General features: G+C 42.1%; 1 protein-coding gene across 1 annotated transcript; it reads right to left on the bottom strand.

Moving 5' to 3' along the window:
- Positions 1 to 1,284: 1,284 nt before the first annotated feature.
- On the bottom strand, positions 1,285 to 6,369 carry LOC100585967 (ubiquitin carboxyl-terminal hydrolase 17-like protein 6). The gene has a single exon (XM_030812365.1). The coding sequence runs from the start codon at positions 3,444 to 3,446 to the stop codon at positions 2,247 to 2,249; it is 1,200 nt and encodes a 399-aa protein (XP_030668225.1). The 5' UTR covers positions 3,447 to 6,369; the 3' UTR covers positions 1,285 to 2,246.
- Between the last annotated feature and the right edge of the window lie 11,622 nt (positions 6,370 to 17,991).

Below are 17,991 nucleotides of genomic sequence, written 5' to 3'. Positions count from 1 at the left end.
CATTTAAGTCTTTAATCCATTTTCAGTTCATTTTTGTGTAAGGTATAAGGAAGGGGTACAATTTCAGTTTTCTGCATATGTCTAGCCAGTTTTTCAAGCACCATTTATTATTAAACAGGGAATCCTTTCCCCATTGCTTGTTTTCATCAAAAATAAAATGGTTGTAGATGTGCAATCTTATTTCTGATATCTCTATTCCATTCCATTGGTCTATGTGTCTGTTTTGTACCACTACCATGCTGTTGGGTTACTGTAGCCTTGTAATATAGTATGAAGTCAGGTAGCACGATGCCTCTAACTTTGTTATTTTTGCTTAGGGTTGTCCTGGGTATATGGGCTCTTTTTTCGTTCCATATGAATTTTGAAGTAGTTTTTTCTAACTTTTTAAACAATGTCCATGGTAGTTTATGGGAATAGCATTGAATTTATGAATTACTTTGGGAAGTATGGCCATTTTCTTGATATTGATTCTTCTTAACTATGAGCATGGAATGTTTTTCCATTTGTTTGTGTCCTTTCTTATTTCCTTGAGTGTAGTGGTTTGTAGCTCTCCTTGAAGAGGTCCTTCATTTGTCTTGTTAGCTGTATTCTTAGGTATTTTATACTCTTCGTAGCAATTGTAAATGGGAATTCATTTGTGATTTGGCTCTCTTCTTGTCTATTGTTGGTGTATAAGAATGCTTGTGATTTTTGCACACTGATTTTGTATCTTGAGAATTTACTGAAGTTACTTATAAACTTAAGAATCTTTCGGGCTGAGTTGATGGGATTTTATAGATATAGGATCATGTCATCTGCAAACAAATACAGTTCAACTTCCTCTTTTACTATTTGAATATGCTTTATTTCTTTCTCTTGCCTGATGCCTTGGCCAGAACTTCCAGTACTATATTGAGTAGGAGTGGTGAGAGAGGGCATCCTTGCCATGTGCCGAATTTCAAACGGAATGCTTCCAGCTTTTGCCTATTCAATATGATATTGGCTGTGTGTTTGTCATAAATGGCTCTTATTATTTTGAGGTATGTTCCATCAATACCTAGTTTCATGAGGTTTTTAACATAAAGGAATGTTGAATTTTATCAAAGACCTTTTCTGAGTCTACTGAAATAATCATGGGGTTTTTGTCTTTAGCTCTGTTTACATGGTGAATTACATTTATTGATTTGCATATGTTGAACCAGCCTTGCACCAAAGGGATGAAGCTGACTTGATCTTGGTGGATAAGCTTTTTGATATGTTGCTGGATTTGGTTTGCCACTATTATATTGAGAATTTTTGCATCAAAGTTTATCAGAAATATTAAACTAAAGTCTAGGAAATACATTGAAAATAATAACAGACTGATTAAAAGACTAAATAATATGAATCCTAAGTGTTCTCACAACTGATTTATACAGTAAAACCATTGTCAAACCAAATGAGCTTGGCCAAAAATTGTACAGAGTCTGAGATGTTGTCTGAACTTCCATTTACTCATTGTGAGGTGTACCTGCAGTAACTATATTTGGTGCAAAATTTCATGTTGATGGAAGCTAAGATATCCCGCAGTCTCAGAGGGACAGAATTCTGGTGAATCTCCTTTTGGCCTATGAGAATGAAGATCTAGGCTCTGAGGGTTTTGTCAAAATTTATAAGATGTAAGAAATGGGGACATATTTAGGCCATGAGGCAAGGCCTACAGGTGTAAAGAAACTGCTTCTGACCCAGGGCTCATGAAGTCAGGATAGTGTCAGAAGCGATGGTGGAATGAGCATAGTACAGTTTTGGAACCATTCCTTCTCCTTATTCCTTCATAGGCCAGGTGTGCTCAACCAGGTGGCATATCGGGCTTCAAAAACAGAGTACTGAGAGACAAAGGGGCAATCCTGAGGAAGAGACTTGACAAGGAGGAAGGAGCCACCATTTTCACTCCTGAAAAAACTCCTCCTCCCTAGTAAACCATAGGATTTTCCTTGGTACAAGTGAGAGTTTTCTTAAGTGAAGAGAAAAGAGAAAGCAAGGGACTGATGTGTTATCTGTTTCCAACACTGGCAGTGATTCTGAAATGTTGTGGGTTAAGGAGAATTATCTTCAGAATCATGAGGAATCCAGATGCCATGGTTTCACATAAGACACTGGAAGCTCTTATCTCTTGGGAGTAGGCACTAGGCATTGATATTCGTCAAACCTCATTGACTGATTACAAAGAGAGACAAATAAATAATCTGCTCCAAGTAGCATTAACGACATTTTACTTCAAACACAATTCACTTGTCTTCAACGCAAAGAGCACTTGGTTCCCTGCCTATAGACACACTGTAACAGGGTCTTCCTAATTCACTATTCTGGATATAAAAGAGGACATAGGCCTGTTGACTCAGGACAGAAGTGATGCCAGAAGCAGTGACCTCGGCATCATCCATTTTATACCACTGGCCTTCTTGAGCTTTGACATAAGAGAAGTAATGTCCGTTGTGACAACTCCACCCAGCGTGGACCAGCACAGCGTAGAGGACATAGACAAGAGGTCCTGTGTTCTGCTGAGACATGTATGGCTGCATGTCAAGGCACTCAGGATATTGCACATTCTTGGCAAGTTTGTTGCCTGTGACATCGGAGAATCTCTTCAGTACGAGGATGAGGACCTTGGCAGAAGTGTGTAAAGTTAACGTCTTGGAGGCAGGCGCCTTCTGGAGACAAAGACCACAATGATAGGCATTCTCTCCATTGAGTTCTTCGGGCTTCACCAACTGTTCCAAAGCTTGCTTCACACTCTGAGCTGCCTGGATATCCAGGGCGATGTCCAGGTAAGGGTCAAAGGTGTCTGAAATGCCCTGGCAGTGGAGACACTTGATTTGAGATCTCCAGTACCCTCCAAATATTTGGTGGATGAGGGTGGTGTCCTTAGAGTGAGGATCTACCTGCTTGTGCCCGGGAAGGCATGCCTTTCTCATGGCATCCACAGTGAACATGAGAAATTCGTGGGCATCTTCCTGCTTGCCTCTATGGAAGCCAGCAGCCAATGCCTGTGAGGGCTGGATGACATGGCCCGGACGGTGGAGGGCCCGTGTGATGTGAGCTTGCATAGTACAGAGCATGCAGCACTTGTGACGATGACAAGTTTGAGAGTGCTCCCGGGACAGCATGTAGTTGGCAAGGGGCGGTGTGTATGTCAGGCACTGCAGGGAAGCATTCACGTAGCAGGTATTTCCCATATTCTGGAGCCCAGCCCCCACCGCAGCAGGACCCCTGCTACTCAGAGGAAGCTTCTCCCTGGGAGCAAGCTGTCTTGCCACAGGAGCCAAATCATCACAGGGGTCGACACGGGTCTCAGATGAGAGTGGTGACTTCTCAGGGAGAGAAGTCCGCTGGATTTCAGCAAAAGCTGCATGTGGCCGAGAAGATGTGAGTTTTGAAAAGCGGTTGAAGTGCCACTCACCCCCCGAGTAGAGTGAGTCGTGCTCCATGTCGCCTGGAACAGGGATCACAGGGTATTTCTGCTGGGACCGCAGGTTGCAGAGAGACGCTATCTCTTCCGAGAGAGTCTTCAAACGACGAGCCCTCTGGCCGCATCAGCCCTTAAATAACTCATCCCCACCAACCCCGAACACCCCACCCACCCATCCGGTTCGAGATAAACCAATCAAATGTCAGCACTCAATTAAGGAATGAGTCACAGGGTGTGTCCCCCTGCATTCCTGGGAATTCAACAGACACAGCCCACATCATGATTTCTAGAACACCTGAATCCAATTACTCCTCAGGATGATAGGCACATGTAATATGAGTGTAAGCGGGTTAGGACAGTGGCCACACTGTTGCCTTATTATGGGTAAAGCAATGTCAGGGAAGAAATCTTTGCCTGTGAAACTCTGTGTGTGTGTGTGTGTGTGTGTGTGTGTGTGTGTGTGTGTGCGTGTTTGTGCTGGGATGTACTTCCAAGTACGTGCTTTTGGCAGATACCATCATCCTTTCAGCGATTGAAGGGCAGGAAGTCAGAAGTGCGCTTTCTGACTTGAGAATAGTCAATGAAGTCTAGTAATTAGCACCGCGTATTTTTTCCTTAATAAAAAAGGAGAGATCCGTGGAATCAAATAGACCTTCCAGCGATAATCTTTCCATGTCCAGCCTATTGATTCTATATCCGAGTGAAATTACCTGCCAGTGGGGAACAAGACAAGTCTTTGCATGAAATGCTCTTGCGGAAGCTAGCTTCCCAAATAATAAAGCATCAAGTGGTAGAAACATGCACTGAAGTTTGAGGAGATACTCAGCGCTCAATGTAGAGGGTGAAACACTTTCGGGAAATCACGTAGTCACCGAGAGACTAATCGATGACATTCCCCAAATTTATGTTTGCCAGAAAAGAGAAATAGTCATGACAATGTATAGTCGGTGGTTTCGGACGTACGACGGCAGTTTGAGAAAACATGAAAGAAAAAACTTGGGAAATCAGAAGGTATCCCAACTAAAAGCTTCGGTTTATTAAAGAAATGATGAACATAACAACAACGTATCTCACAGCATGGGTGATAATATTTTCATAGCTATGTGCTAATGGATCAACAATTGATAGGGAGGAAATAAAAAGTTGTAAATTTGACAGGGGCAAACAAGGAAAACTACCCCGCAGAAAAGCCCGGGGGGCGGGAGTGAGGCCGTGTCTCAAGAAGAAACCATCGGAGAGATTTAAAAACAGGGAGTGAAACAGAGGATTGTATAACATTGTTTACACTGGCCCCCGTTTCAGTGGGAAAAGGCCAAAATAAGCCGTGTATCTCATGGATTCTTGCATCAATTGTTCAGGATCTGAGATGTTGCCTCCACTTGTGGTCACGCATTGTGTGGTGGAATTGCAGTTAGCACATTTGGTGCAAATTTTAATGATGATGAAAGTGGACATGTTCCCTGAACTAAGAGGGACAGAATTTGGGTGTGTCTGCAGGCTCCCTAGCTTAGCAGGAACGAAGATCCTGGCTCTAGGGATTCTCCCAAAATGTCTTAGACGGTAAGAAACAGGGCAGAATTTAGGCCCGGTGCCGAGGCCTCGAGGTGTAAAGACACAGCCCTGGCCTCAGGGCCCATGAAATTGGGATGGTTTCAAGGAGGATGGTGGAATGAGAGGACTGTGACCTTTGGCCCCGTTTCTTTCCCTAGTCTTTTCATGAGGCCAGGCGTGCTCAATCAGAAGGCTTGCCGTGCCAGATGTAAAGCGTCCTGGGGGAAGAAAGGAGCACTGCTTAGAAAGACGCTCCACAGGGAGAAAGGAGCCACCATTTCCAGGAGAATGATCCCCAGAAGCATGAGGAATCCAGATGCCGTGGCTTCACACAAGACGCTGGAGGGTCTTATTCCTGGAGGCGGGACCTGGGCATCGGTGTCCTTTAATGCTCATAACTGATTTTGAGGTGATCCCAATCGATAACCTGTCTGCGAATCATGCTCACCACACTGTAGTTTTCACACGCGTCACACAGAGACCCTGTTCGTATGCGCACTTGGGTGCTGGAGCCGGGTTGCCCCCAAGATTCTGTGGTTCTACGGAGCCCTGAGTTGTGCCCTGGACAACTTTCCTCAGGGGTTGGTCAACTTTGATCACTGCACCTAACAGGAAATGGACCATGAAATCTAATCAGCAAATACAGAGAATTAAGGGGCCGTTTCCTACAATCATTTCCCCTGAAACACCACGTCGAGTAAATATGTCTGATTGCAGGACAGGGATTGTGCTTCAGACATGCACCTTTCACAGCGGAATGGATGACCTGGAGTCTCCCCAAATGCCATTTGTAAATACACCAAATGAGATTTATTTCAGGTCTTTCTGATTTTATTTTAATTGAATGCAAACACTCCTTGTTTGATTTCCTTTATTATCAATACAACTTCCTTCCAAATGACTTACATGCCAGTGAATAAATTTTCCGTTTCAATTAATTGGAAATGGACACCGTGAAACTGCAAGTCACTTTGTCTATTTCCAGCGTTATTTGGTTTCCATCAAGGGCACAATTCGTAGGGTGCGTTAAGTCCTTTCAGTAACCAATGTTAAAATGACAAGCCAGAGTAAGAAGGAAGAACACCCTTCCTATCTTCCAAATGCATTCCAGTTCCACTACTCAAGGCGGTGACAATGATCCACAGATTTCCCACATTAGCAAAATTTCACCTTCCCATGCCCACCAACAACTGACGAATGAAACACACTCCAAAAGAAAATAGTATACCCAGTCCCCTGCGATAATGTCACAGGCAAACATACACCTGAATATATCACATTCAGAAATGCACACTGAATGTCATCTGCCATAAACACAAACACACAGACAGTCCCTCCACAGGTTCAGCGACTGCTGACTCCAAAACTCAATGTTTTCCACGTGTGGGCTCATCCTTAGACACACCCATCACTCTCCATTTGTCCCTCTTGTATAGACAGAACTCTGGTTTCCTGATTATTTTATGTAGGATTGACGGTGTACGTGTTTGTGTGTGTGTGTTTGTTCATCTACCTTTGTGAGTGTGTGTATGTGTTTGTGTTTGCTAGTGGGTGTATGTGTCTGTGTTTGTGTGTTTGTGTTTGTGTGATTGTGCTGGGATGTACTTCCAAACATGTGCATTGGCTGATACCATCAACCTTTCAGCGATTGAAGGATAAGAAGTCGGAAGTGGACTTTCTGACTTGAGAATAGTCAACGAAGTGTAGTAATTAACACAGTGTATGTTTTTCCTTAACAAGAAAGGAGAGATCCATGGAATCAAATAGACCTTTCAGTGATAACCTTTGTATGTTCAGCCTATTGATTCTATGTCCGAATGAAATTACTTCCCAGTTTGGAACAAGACATGTCGTTGGATGAAATGGGCTTGCGGAAGCTAGATACCCGAATAATATATCATCAGGTGGTAGAAACATGCACTGAAGTTTGACGATATACTTAATGCACAAAGTAGACTGTGAAACGCTTTCAGGAAATCCTGTAATTGCTGAGATACTAATTGATGACATCCCCTGAATTTATGATTGCAAGTAAAAAGAAATCGTCATGACATGCTATATTCAGTGGTTTCGGACGTACGACGGCAATTTAAGGAAACATGAAATAAAAAAAGTTGAGAAATCAGAAGCTTTCTCAAATAAAACCTTTGGTTCATTAAAGAAAAGATGAAAATTAAAACAACGTATCACACAGCATGGGAGATAATATTTTAATACGTATGTGATAATGGATCACCGTTTGGTAGAGATGAAACAACACTTTCGAAATTTGACAAAACAAACAACCACAATTAAACAGCGGAAAAGCCCGGGTGACAGGAGTGAGGCACTTTCTCAAGAAGAAACAAAGAAAGAGATGTAAAATCAGGCAGTTAAACAGAGGTTTTTATACCATTGTTAATACTGGCACTTGTTTCAGTGGGAAAAGGCAAAAACAAGCCTTTTATCTCATGGATTTTTGCATCGATTGTTCAGGATCTGAGATGTTAGCTCCATTTCCAGTTAGGCATTTTGTGGTGGAGTCGCAGTTACCACATTTGGTGGAAAATTTCATGCTGATGAAGGTTCTTGACCTGTTCCCTAAACTAAGAGGGAAAGAATTTGGGTGTGTCTTCAGGCCTTTTGGCTTACCAGGAATGAAGATCCTGGCTCTCAGGATTTTCTCAAAATTTTTCAGACAGTAAGAAACAGAGTAGAATTTAAGCCAGGTGCCAAGGCCTTGAGATGTAAAGAAACGGCCCTGGCCTCAGGGCCCATGAAATCAGGATGATTTTAGGGAGGATGGTAGAATGAGGGGAGTGTGACCTTTGGCCTTGTTTCTTTCCCTTGTCTTTTCATGTGCCAGGTGTGGTTAATCAGAAGGCTTCCCCTGCCTGATGGACAGAGTCCTGAAGGAACAAATGAGCACTGCTGATAAAGATGCTTGACAGGGAGTAAGGAGCCACCATTTTCGGGAGAATGATCCCCAGATGCATGAGAAATCCATATGCCATGGCTTCACACAAGATGCTGGAGGGTGTTATCTCTTTAACTGGGACCTGGGCACTGGTGTTCTGTAATGCCGATAATTGATTTTGAGGTGAGCCCAGTTGATAACCTGTCTGCGTGTCATGCTCATTGCACTGTAGTTCACACACATGTCACACAGAGACACTCTGAATAAGCACATTTATATGCTTGAGCAGTATTGCACCCAAGATTCTGTGATTCTGTGATTCTACAGAGCCCTGAGTTCTGTCCTGGACATCTCTACTCTTGGGTAGGTCAACTGTGATCACTGTACCTAGTGAGAAATGGACCATGAAATCTAATCAGCAAATATACAAAAGGAAGGGGCCATTCTCCACAATTGTTTCACTCTGGGAGGTCAACTTTGATAACTGTACCTGACAAGAAATTGATCTGTGATGATTCCAAATCAAAGATTCTGTTGGTTTTTTGCCATTTGAATGAATTCTGTTAACATTTAAATAGAGTTTAAAATCCGAGATTTGGCATGAAATCTAATCAGCAAATACAAAAAAGGAAGGGGCCATTCTTCAAAATCGTTTCCACTGAAAGACCACCACTGATAAACAAGTCTCATTGCAGGACAGGGATCCTGCTTCCAAGATGCAGCATTCACAGCTGGATGATTGACCCAGAATCTCCTCTAATGCCATTTTTTTACACCCAAAATGCGATTTATTTCAGGGCTTTCTAATTTCATTTTAGTTGAATACACCCACTCCTGTGTTTCAGTTTCTTTCAAACACCTTTAATTAATTAAGTATCTTCCTGCATCAGCCCTTATATAACCTATGCCCACCCACTGAGACCATTACATTTACCCATCAATTACCGTATTTACCAATGAAACATCAGCATTCAATTAAGTTTTTTGTCTTAGGTTGTATCCTCTTGCATTCCTCAGGGAATTTAATGGACACAGCTTACATTGTGATTATGGAACCGCTGAAGGAGATTTACTTCTCAGTGTTATGGGCAAATATGATAGGAGTGGAACCAGGTTAGGATAGTGGCTAAACATTTGCCTTATTTCATGTAAAACAATGCTAGTTAACAATTGTGTGCATATTAAACAGTTTGTGTGTATTTGTGTGTTTGTGTCTGGATGTGTGTGTATGTGTTGAGAAGTACTTCTAAGCATGTGCATCTGGGATATAAGACCATTCTTTCAGCGACTGAACGACTAGAAGTTAGAACTACACTTTCTGATTTGAGAATTTGCAGCAATGTTATGTAATTAACACAGCATATTCTGTGTCTTAATTAAGACGGAGAGATCAATGGAGTCAAATAGACATTCCAGAGATAATCTTCCCATTTTTGGCCAGTTAATTCCATATCATGTTTTAATGATCTGGCAGTGGGGACAAGACAAGTCTTTGCATGAAATGGTCTTGTGGAAGCAAGATATGCAGATAATAAAGCATCAAATGGGACTATTGCCTTCAATAGTGAATGTAGAAACATTCACTTAAGTTTGATGAAATTCTCAATGCCCAAAATAGATTGTGAAACACTTTCAAGAAAACACGCTATAACCCAGAGACTACTTGATGGTATCCATCGAACTTATTACTGCAAGAAAAGGGAAATATTCATGGCATTTTTAATTCAAGGGTTTCTTGTATATGACAGCATTTTTAAAAAAGTCAAAATCAGAAAAGCTTGACAAATTGGAAGATATCTATGTTAAAACCTTTTGTTCCTTAAAGGAACGATGAAAATAATTGCAATGTAACACACGGCATGTGAGATAATGTTTTAATTTAATACATATCTAAAAATGCCTTAAAATTCAATAGAAATAAAATAAAAACTTCTAAAACTTGACAAAAGGAAACAACAAAAATTACACACTGGAAAAGCCTGGCTGACTGGAGTGACATTCTGTCTCAAGAAGGAACAAACAAACACACAAACAAGCAAAGGATTCTACAAGCAGGGAATCAAACAGATACTTGTACACCATTCTTCCTACTAGCACTCTTCATAGTAGGAAAAGGCAAAAACAACCCAAATGTGTGATGAATTACTTCATCAGTTTTGTAGGATCTGAAATACTGCCTCAATTTTCAGTTACTCATTGTGGGGAGAACCTGCAGTTACCACATTTGTTCTAAAATTTTATGCTGATGAAGGTAAACCTGTCCCGCATTCTCAGAGGGACAGAATTCTGGGGTTTCTCCAGGTTCCTTGGCTTACCAGGAATGAAGATCCGGGCTGTATAGACGTTTTTCAAAAGTATGTACATATGTATGTATGTATGTATGTATGTATGTATGTATGCATGTATGTATGTATTTTGTCTTTTTAAATTTAAAAAATACAGGATACATGTGCAGAACGTGCAGGTTTGTTATATAGGTATATTTTGCCATGGTGGTTCGTTGCACCTATTGGCTTATCCTGTAAGTTTCCTTCCCTCACCCCCAGCCCCCAACGGGCCGTGTTTTGTGTTGTTCCCCTCACTGTGTCCTTGTTTTCTCATTGTTCAACTTTCACTTATTAGTGAGAACATGCAGTGTTTGTCTTTTTTGTTCCTGTGTTAGTTTCCTCAGTATGATGGCTTCCAGCTTCATCCATGTGCCTGCAAAAGACATGATCTCATTCGTTTTTATGACTGCATAGTATTTTATGGTGTACATGTACCACATTTTCTTTATCCAGTCTAGCACTGAAGGGCATTTGGGTTAGTTTCATGTCTTTGCTATTGTATATAGTGCTGCAATAAACATACATGTGCATGTGTCTTTATAGTGGAATGATTTATATTCCTTTGGGTATATAGCCAGTAATGGGATTGCTGGGTCTAATGGTATTTCTGGTTCTAGATCCTTGAAGAATCTCTATACTGTCTTCCACAATGGTTGAACTAATTTACAGTTTCACCAACAGTGTAAAAGCGTTCCTCTTTCTTCTCAGCCTCACCAGCATCTGTTGTTTCTTAACTTTTTAATAATCACCATTCTGATGGGTGTGAGATGGTATCTCACTGTAGTTTTGATTTTCATTTCTCTGATGATAAGTGCTGTTGAGCTTTTTAAAAATATATTTCTTAGTTGCATAAATGTCTTCTTTTGATAAGTTTCTGTTCATATCTTTTGCTCACTTTTGATGGGGTTGTTTGGCATTGTCTGTTTCTTTGCTTAAAAATGTGTTTTGTTTTGTTTTTTTTTTGAGACGGAGTCTCGCTCTGTCACCCAGGCTGGAGTGCAGTTGCGCGATCTTGGCTCACTGCAAGCTCCGCCTCCCGGGTTCACGCCATTCTCCTGTCTCAGCCTCCGGAGTAGCTGGGACTACAGGCGCCCACCACCGCAGCCGGCTAATTTTTTGTGTTTTTAGAAGAGACGGGGTTTCACCGTGGTCTCTCGATCTCTTGACCTCGTGATCCACCCGCCTCGGCCTCCCAAAGTGCTAGGATTACAGGCATGAGCCACCGCGCCCGTACCTGCTTGTAAATATGTTTAAGTTCCTTGTCAACTTTGGTTATCAGACCTTTGTCAGATGGGCAGATTGCAATAATTTTCTCCCATTCTGTAGGTTGCTTTTTCTTGCTAACGATAGTTTCTTTGCTGTGCAGAAGGTCTTTAGTTTAATTAGATCTAATTTGTCCATGGTGGCTTTTGTGCAATTGCTTTAGGCATTTTTGTCATGATGTCTTTGCCCATGCCTATGTCCTGAATGGTATTGCCTAAGTTTTCTTCTAGGGTTTTTATGGTTTTGGATTTTACAATTAAATCTTTAATCCATCTCGAGTTAATTTTTGTATAAGGTGTAAGGAAGGGGTCCAGTTTTGGTTTTCTGCCTATGGCAAGCCAGTTTACCCAGCAGCATTTACTGAATAGGAGATCCTTTCTCCCTTGCCTGTTTTCGTCAGGTTTGTCAAAGATCAGATGGTCGTAGATGTGTGGTGTTATTTCTGAGGTCTTTATTATGCTCCATTGGTCTGTATGTCTGTTTTGGCAGCAGTAGCATGCTGCTTTGGTTACTGTAGCCTTCTAGTATGGTTTAAAGTTAGGGAGCATAATGCCTCCAGCTTTGTTATTTTTGCTTACAATTGTCTTGGCTATACGGAGTATTCTTTGATTCCATATGAAATTTAAAATAGTTCTTTCTAACTCTTGAAAAATGTCAATGGTAGTTTGATGGGTATAGCATTGAATCTATAAATTAGTTTGGGCAGTATGGCCATTTTCACAATATTGATTCTTCCTATTCATGAGGATGGAATGTTTTTCCATTCGTTTGTGTCATCTCTTATTTCCTTGCGCAGTGGTTTGCAGTTGTCCTTGAAGAGGTCCTTCACATCCCCTGTACTCCTAGCTGTATTCCTAGGTATTTTATTCTCTTTGTAGAAATTGTGAATGGGAGTTCATTCTTGATTTGGCTCTCTGCTTGACTATTGTTGGTGTAAAGGAATGCTTGTGATTTTTGCACAATGATTTAGTATCTTGAGACCTTGGTGAATTTGCTTATCAGTTCAAGAAGTTTTTGAATTGAGATGATAGGGTTTTCTAAATATAAAGTCATGTCATCTGCAAACAGAGACAACTTGACTTTCTCTCTTCCTATTTGAATACCTTTATTTCTTTCTCTTGCCTGATAGCCGTGATGAGAACTTCCAATACTATGTTGAATAGAAGTGGTTACAGAGGACATTCTTGTCTTGTACCAGTTTTCAAAGGGAATGCTTCCAGCTTTTGCCTATTCAATATGATGTTGGCTGTGGGTTTGTTATAAATAGCTCTTATTATTTTGAGATATGTTCCATCGTTACCTAGTTTATTGAGAGTTTTTAACATGAAGGGACACTGAATTTTATCAAAGGCATTTTTGCATCTATTGAAATAATTGTCTGGTTTTTGTCTTTGGTTCTGTTTATATGATCAATTACATTTATTGATTTGTGTATGTTGAACCAGCCTTTCATCACAAAGATGCAGCTGACTTGATTGTGGTAGATAAGCTTTTTGATGTGCTGCTGGATTCTGTTTGCTAGTATTTTATTAAGCATTTTTGCATTGATGTTCATCAGGGATATTGGCCTGGATTGAGCAGGTGTGTGTGTGTGTGTGTGTGTGTGTTTCTACCTTGGTTTCCCAGTAGGTTGATGTGTGAGTGTGTGTGACTTGTGTGTGTTTATGTGTGTGTGTGTGTGAATGTGTGACAGAGAGCCAAACTAGGGCAGAGGAAGTTCCCTGGCCTGCCATGACACTAAATGTTCTGAATTCAAGATACCAAGGGAGACATGAGACCCACGGTAGAAACTTCATGATGTGGCCAGGTTTCGGGGGTTTCTGGGAGTTGCCAGTGGGCATGTCTCAGGCTTGCTCCCACTGAAAGTCCATGTCTTCTCTCTAAATGGGAGATGGCTCTGTATAGAGAACAGGCAACTGAGAGCATGATGTAAGGGTTCTACCTCATACTCACTAGGAAACAAAACAGTTTTCATCATCTCTCACTCCATTCCCATTGTACTCTATAGACACAGGGGTCAGTTACCTGAAATATTAGCATAGCTGAAGTCCTCAGACCAAATTAGATGTCCTACCTTCTCATGTGGATCAGATCCTAAAAAAACAACTGCTTCCTGTGGTCATTATCTTTTATCACAGGCCATTTCCAATCCAGAGGAAGACTTTCTAGAAGAGGTGATGGGTGGGAGAGTGCTGACATACTATGTGAAGCTACTATTTGGAGTTGGACACGAGTGCATGTGAACTTGTGCCACCGCGTGAATGTGAGCTAGATGACAAATGGAGATTTGGACTTGTGATAATTGGCCTCTGTGTCATTGTGTGGAAGAGTGACTGGTCCCTTTATTTCCTGTAGCTTGACTACCACGCGAATGAATCCACTCAAATGTTGGCAAGTGGAGCAGAGTCCCAGGACAGGTAAGGCACTTTCCCTGCTTTTTCTTAAGATCAATCCCCATGCCTAGAAATTAAGGTCACATCCCACACAATCCTTAGAGAGTGCATTCTGCAGGATGAGTGAAAAGGCATTTACGATTCTTGGGGGCAGATGTTCTGCAGTTGGCCTGTGCTAGTTCATGTCTTTCTGCAGATCACATCCTTAACCTCTAGAGAGTCTTGTAGGACAAGAGCCTTACCTTTCCCAGTCCGCAATCTTTACAGGTACAGAAACACCCCCTGTTCAAGGATCTTCACACCTGGATTTAGGCCTACTCCTGCAATTACCCTAGGTAAGTTTCCTAGTTCTTAATGGCAAAGTTTGGACAATGCTGTTCAAACTCCAGGCAACAAGCAACATCTAGGGAATGTGCTTTTAGGTAGGGTCAGCATAGTATCCCATTCTGGGAGACATTTTTATTTTAAAATTGTAGAGGGTGATGCTGCTTGTGGCTTTCTCCCAATCAGCACCATTTGCAGCCTCTTTTGAAGACAGAGAACTGAGGGCTGTCCTTCGAATGGAGCAGTGTGATTCCAAAAAAAGAGATGCTCCTTGTGGTCCTGGGGCCAAGGATAGGACTCCAGTTGAGCTGGTGGAGGAGGTCCTCGTCCTAGCCCAACGGAGAGCCCTGCAGCTGAGCTTGGGCATTGTGGTCCACGTGTTTGTTTCTGAGTGTGTCCTGAGGTTGCTGGATGGCTTGCAGTTCCCTATGCAGATCCAACGCATCTTTTGCTTTTTTGCTTCTACAACCTGGAAGTTATATGTTCAAGATGGAGCCATCTCAGCCATGACAACAGATAATGTACCACTCTCACGTGAGAAAGAGGGGTAGGCAGTGCTCCTGTATCACCAGCCCTTGATGAGACCCTGAGGAAACCACATGATGGAGATCAGCCCTTCTCTCCTGTAAGGAACTCATTCTATGAAAGAGCAATTGCTGGCTGCAAGAGCTGTCTCTGGGACAGCTGTTCATGTCTATATCTGCAGGGTAACCCTCATAGTCATATGCAGTCATATCCATAGTCATATCTGGAGTCAGACTCCAGTTTGAATGAGCGAATGGAGAAACTACACATTTATTACTGAATAATAACATTAATAAACCATCTTAATGATAGTAATAATAAACATATTGATGAGCATTAACAGGAATGATGATGATTATTATGATCTAACATCCATAATTAATAATTTTAATATTGGTAATAATACTAACCCTGTGGACTTGGGACCTAAAGAGCAGTTTCCCCTGACAATTATCCCATATTTGGCCACATGGGGTAATATTGAGTTCCAGAAGGCAAAGATTAACATTCAGAAAAATAGGAAAAACAACCTGCAGGTAGGCATGTGCACACATGGGGACTCTATGGAAATCTCAGGTGTCTCAGCCTATGAATAAATACTAAAGTGACTCTTGTTCTGCATCTCCATGCTAACAAACATGCACCAGCTCTCAGGAGGTAGGACAGCTGGCTGATGGGGCAAGACTTCTTGAAAACATGGCAGGAGTCAAAAATCACACATGCTGCCCAGCAGCAGAGCTCATGACAAGCAGTAAACCCCAGCAAAAGGACATGGCTACCCTTCTGCCATCTGCTCTCCCATGGCCCCTCTTGACTGGTACATCTACGCACTGGCATAACCTTCACTGGCTGTAGGAGGGCACAATCCTCAGTATTCTCCCATCTGCAAGAAAGACAAAAATTAACTGAATGCCATGGCTTCTGGGTATCCTTAGTGGGCTTAGCATATTTTGCATTTACTTTAACAGGCCAGTTATCCAGGCAGTGACTTTCAGTACAGCTACAGTCACCTCTGGACACCTGTGGAGACTTTAAAACTTTCCAGAAGGTTAGGAATTTTTGGAGACCTTTCTCATGGTTACATTGCCTGCAAAGGTGAATCAATAAGCTTCTGAACTGACTTAGAAAATGTTGTAGAGACTCTTGTGAGCAGATAGACCCTCTCCTGCCACTGCAGATAGATGTTTCTGGGTCACACACACCTGATTTAACAACATCTCATTATCTCAGGTGGGTAACAGAAAGCAATTTAGGACCTATCCCAGTGTGGATGAGAGATACTGAGTTTGCTTAGAAAAATGTTAGATAGACTAGAAAGCCCATTCTGAGGCTCAAAAGCCTGCACATAGAGTTGCTGGCACATAAAGCGTATGTATAAATTCTTTGTCAGCCCATTAGAAGATCAGGATGTACTTCATCAGTATACCATGCTGGTATGAAGAGATTCTTGCCTCCAAAGGGACTCAGAATATTTCAGGGAACCTGTATTAGTCCATTTTTACACAGTTGTAAAGACACTACCCCACACTGGGTAGTTTACAAAGGAAAGATGTTTAATTAATTCACAGTTCTGCATCACTAGGGAGGCCTCAGGTAACTTACAGTCATGGTGGAAGGCAAGACAGAAGCAGGCACTGTTTTTCACAAGGTGGCAGGAGAGGGAAGTGAGTGCACAGAAAAAAAAACCTCCTACTTTAAAACCATCAGATCTCCTAAAAATTCACTTACTATCATGAGGATAGCATGAAGTAAACTTCTTCAACACATGGCAATTACAGGTCCCTGTGTCGATATGTGGGGATAATAATTTGAGATGAGGTTTGGGTGGGGACACAGAGCCAAACCATATTATTCTGCTCCTGGCACCTCCCAAATCTCGTGTCTTTTATATATATTTCAAAACCAACCATGCTTTCCCAACAGTCCCCCAAAGTCTTAACTGATTCCAGCATAACTCAAAACTCCAAGTCCAAAGTCTTATTTGAGACAAGTCCCTTCTGCCTATCAGCCTATAAAATTAAAAAAAAAAAGTTAGTTACATCAACAATGGGGACCTCATGACCCTGACCTGTGCCCTATCCTACTGTGGCTCAACTGATATCCAAGATGCAAGACAAAGTCCTTTTTACTCTTTCCTCTAATCTCCTCTAGCAGAAGGAAGGGGTCTTTTTTGGAGCTGCAAGCTGTGCTGTCTGTGGTTGGGGAAGTGGTAATGCAAGTACTCCTTTAGCTGTCCTGGCTGGTGTCTCAGTAGGTTTTATGGCCCCTCACCTCAGTACCCTTGCTCTGAGCACAGTACTATTGTGTCTGCAGTAGTGTATGAGATCGAAAATAAGTCTCCATTCTCCAAGACCCTTCTTGAGCATCAAGGCTGCCTGATTGTTGGGATATAGCTACAGACTTTCCTCACTGAGCCTAGCATGCACATGTTCCTCTGCTGGAAAAAAGACAAAAACAAACAAACCACCAAACAACTTCCCACAAGTGGAATGTTGTGGGACTCAAGGCCATCTAGATTATTTTGTCTCCAGGGTGCTCCCTTGATGTGGTGCGCTTCCTCTTTCCTCAGAGTAGGAGTCCCTGAAATTCAGATTACTGCGTATGCTGCTGCTTCTTCTCTGGGTCTAGGTACCCCGTGGGGCTACCACACACCAGGCTGGTGCTCAAGAATGTCTGCAATGGATCCAGTGATGTAAACTGTCCTCAAGTCTCACAGCAGTGTGTATCAGCAGCTGATCAGATGGGAATGGCAGGGGAGTGATGTAGACTCTGAGAGATTCCTTGGTTATAAATAGTCCTAGTGTGTTGTGTGTTGGATTTCTCAAATGCCAGTTGTAGTAGTAACGAACTCATCACATGGACAGACCCAGGGCCTCCTGGTTAGCCAGAATGATGCAAGCAATGGTAACAGTTGTGGTCACTCACAACTTTTCTCCTTCCTGGGTGCTATGTTATTCTCCCTGCAGATGCTGTAAAGGACTGTCAGTAGGCCTTCAGCCAGGAGGTGGTGCTTCCAAAAGACTGCCAGCTGTGGTGGTAGTGGTGAGATTTAGACTTGCCTTATCTTACCCATGGGAGGCACTCTGGTGTCTCAGGAAATAGGTGGAGCCATAGAGCTTCTAAAAGTTTCTTCTGTTATTTGTGTTAATCTACCAGGGTAGGTGGTTGAGCAAAGCCAGGTGGGAACTAGGTCAGGTAAGGTGATGCTCTGGCTCTCTACGTGTGGGACAAGCAGTGGCTCCTGTGGGAACTGGAAGGCAGTTCTTGGGCCACTGGGGTAATTTT

Source organism: Nomascus leucogenys, chromosome 4 (genome assembly GCF_006542625.1).
Source record: "Nomascus leucogenys isolate Asia chromosome 4, Asia_NLE_v1, whole genome shotgun sequence".
Taxonomy (NCBI): Eukaryota; Metazoa; Chordata; class Mammalia; order Primates; family Hylobatidae; genus Nomascus; species Nomascus leucogenys.
This window is presented reverse-complemented; position numbering and strand designations above follow the sequence as displayed.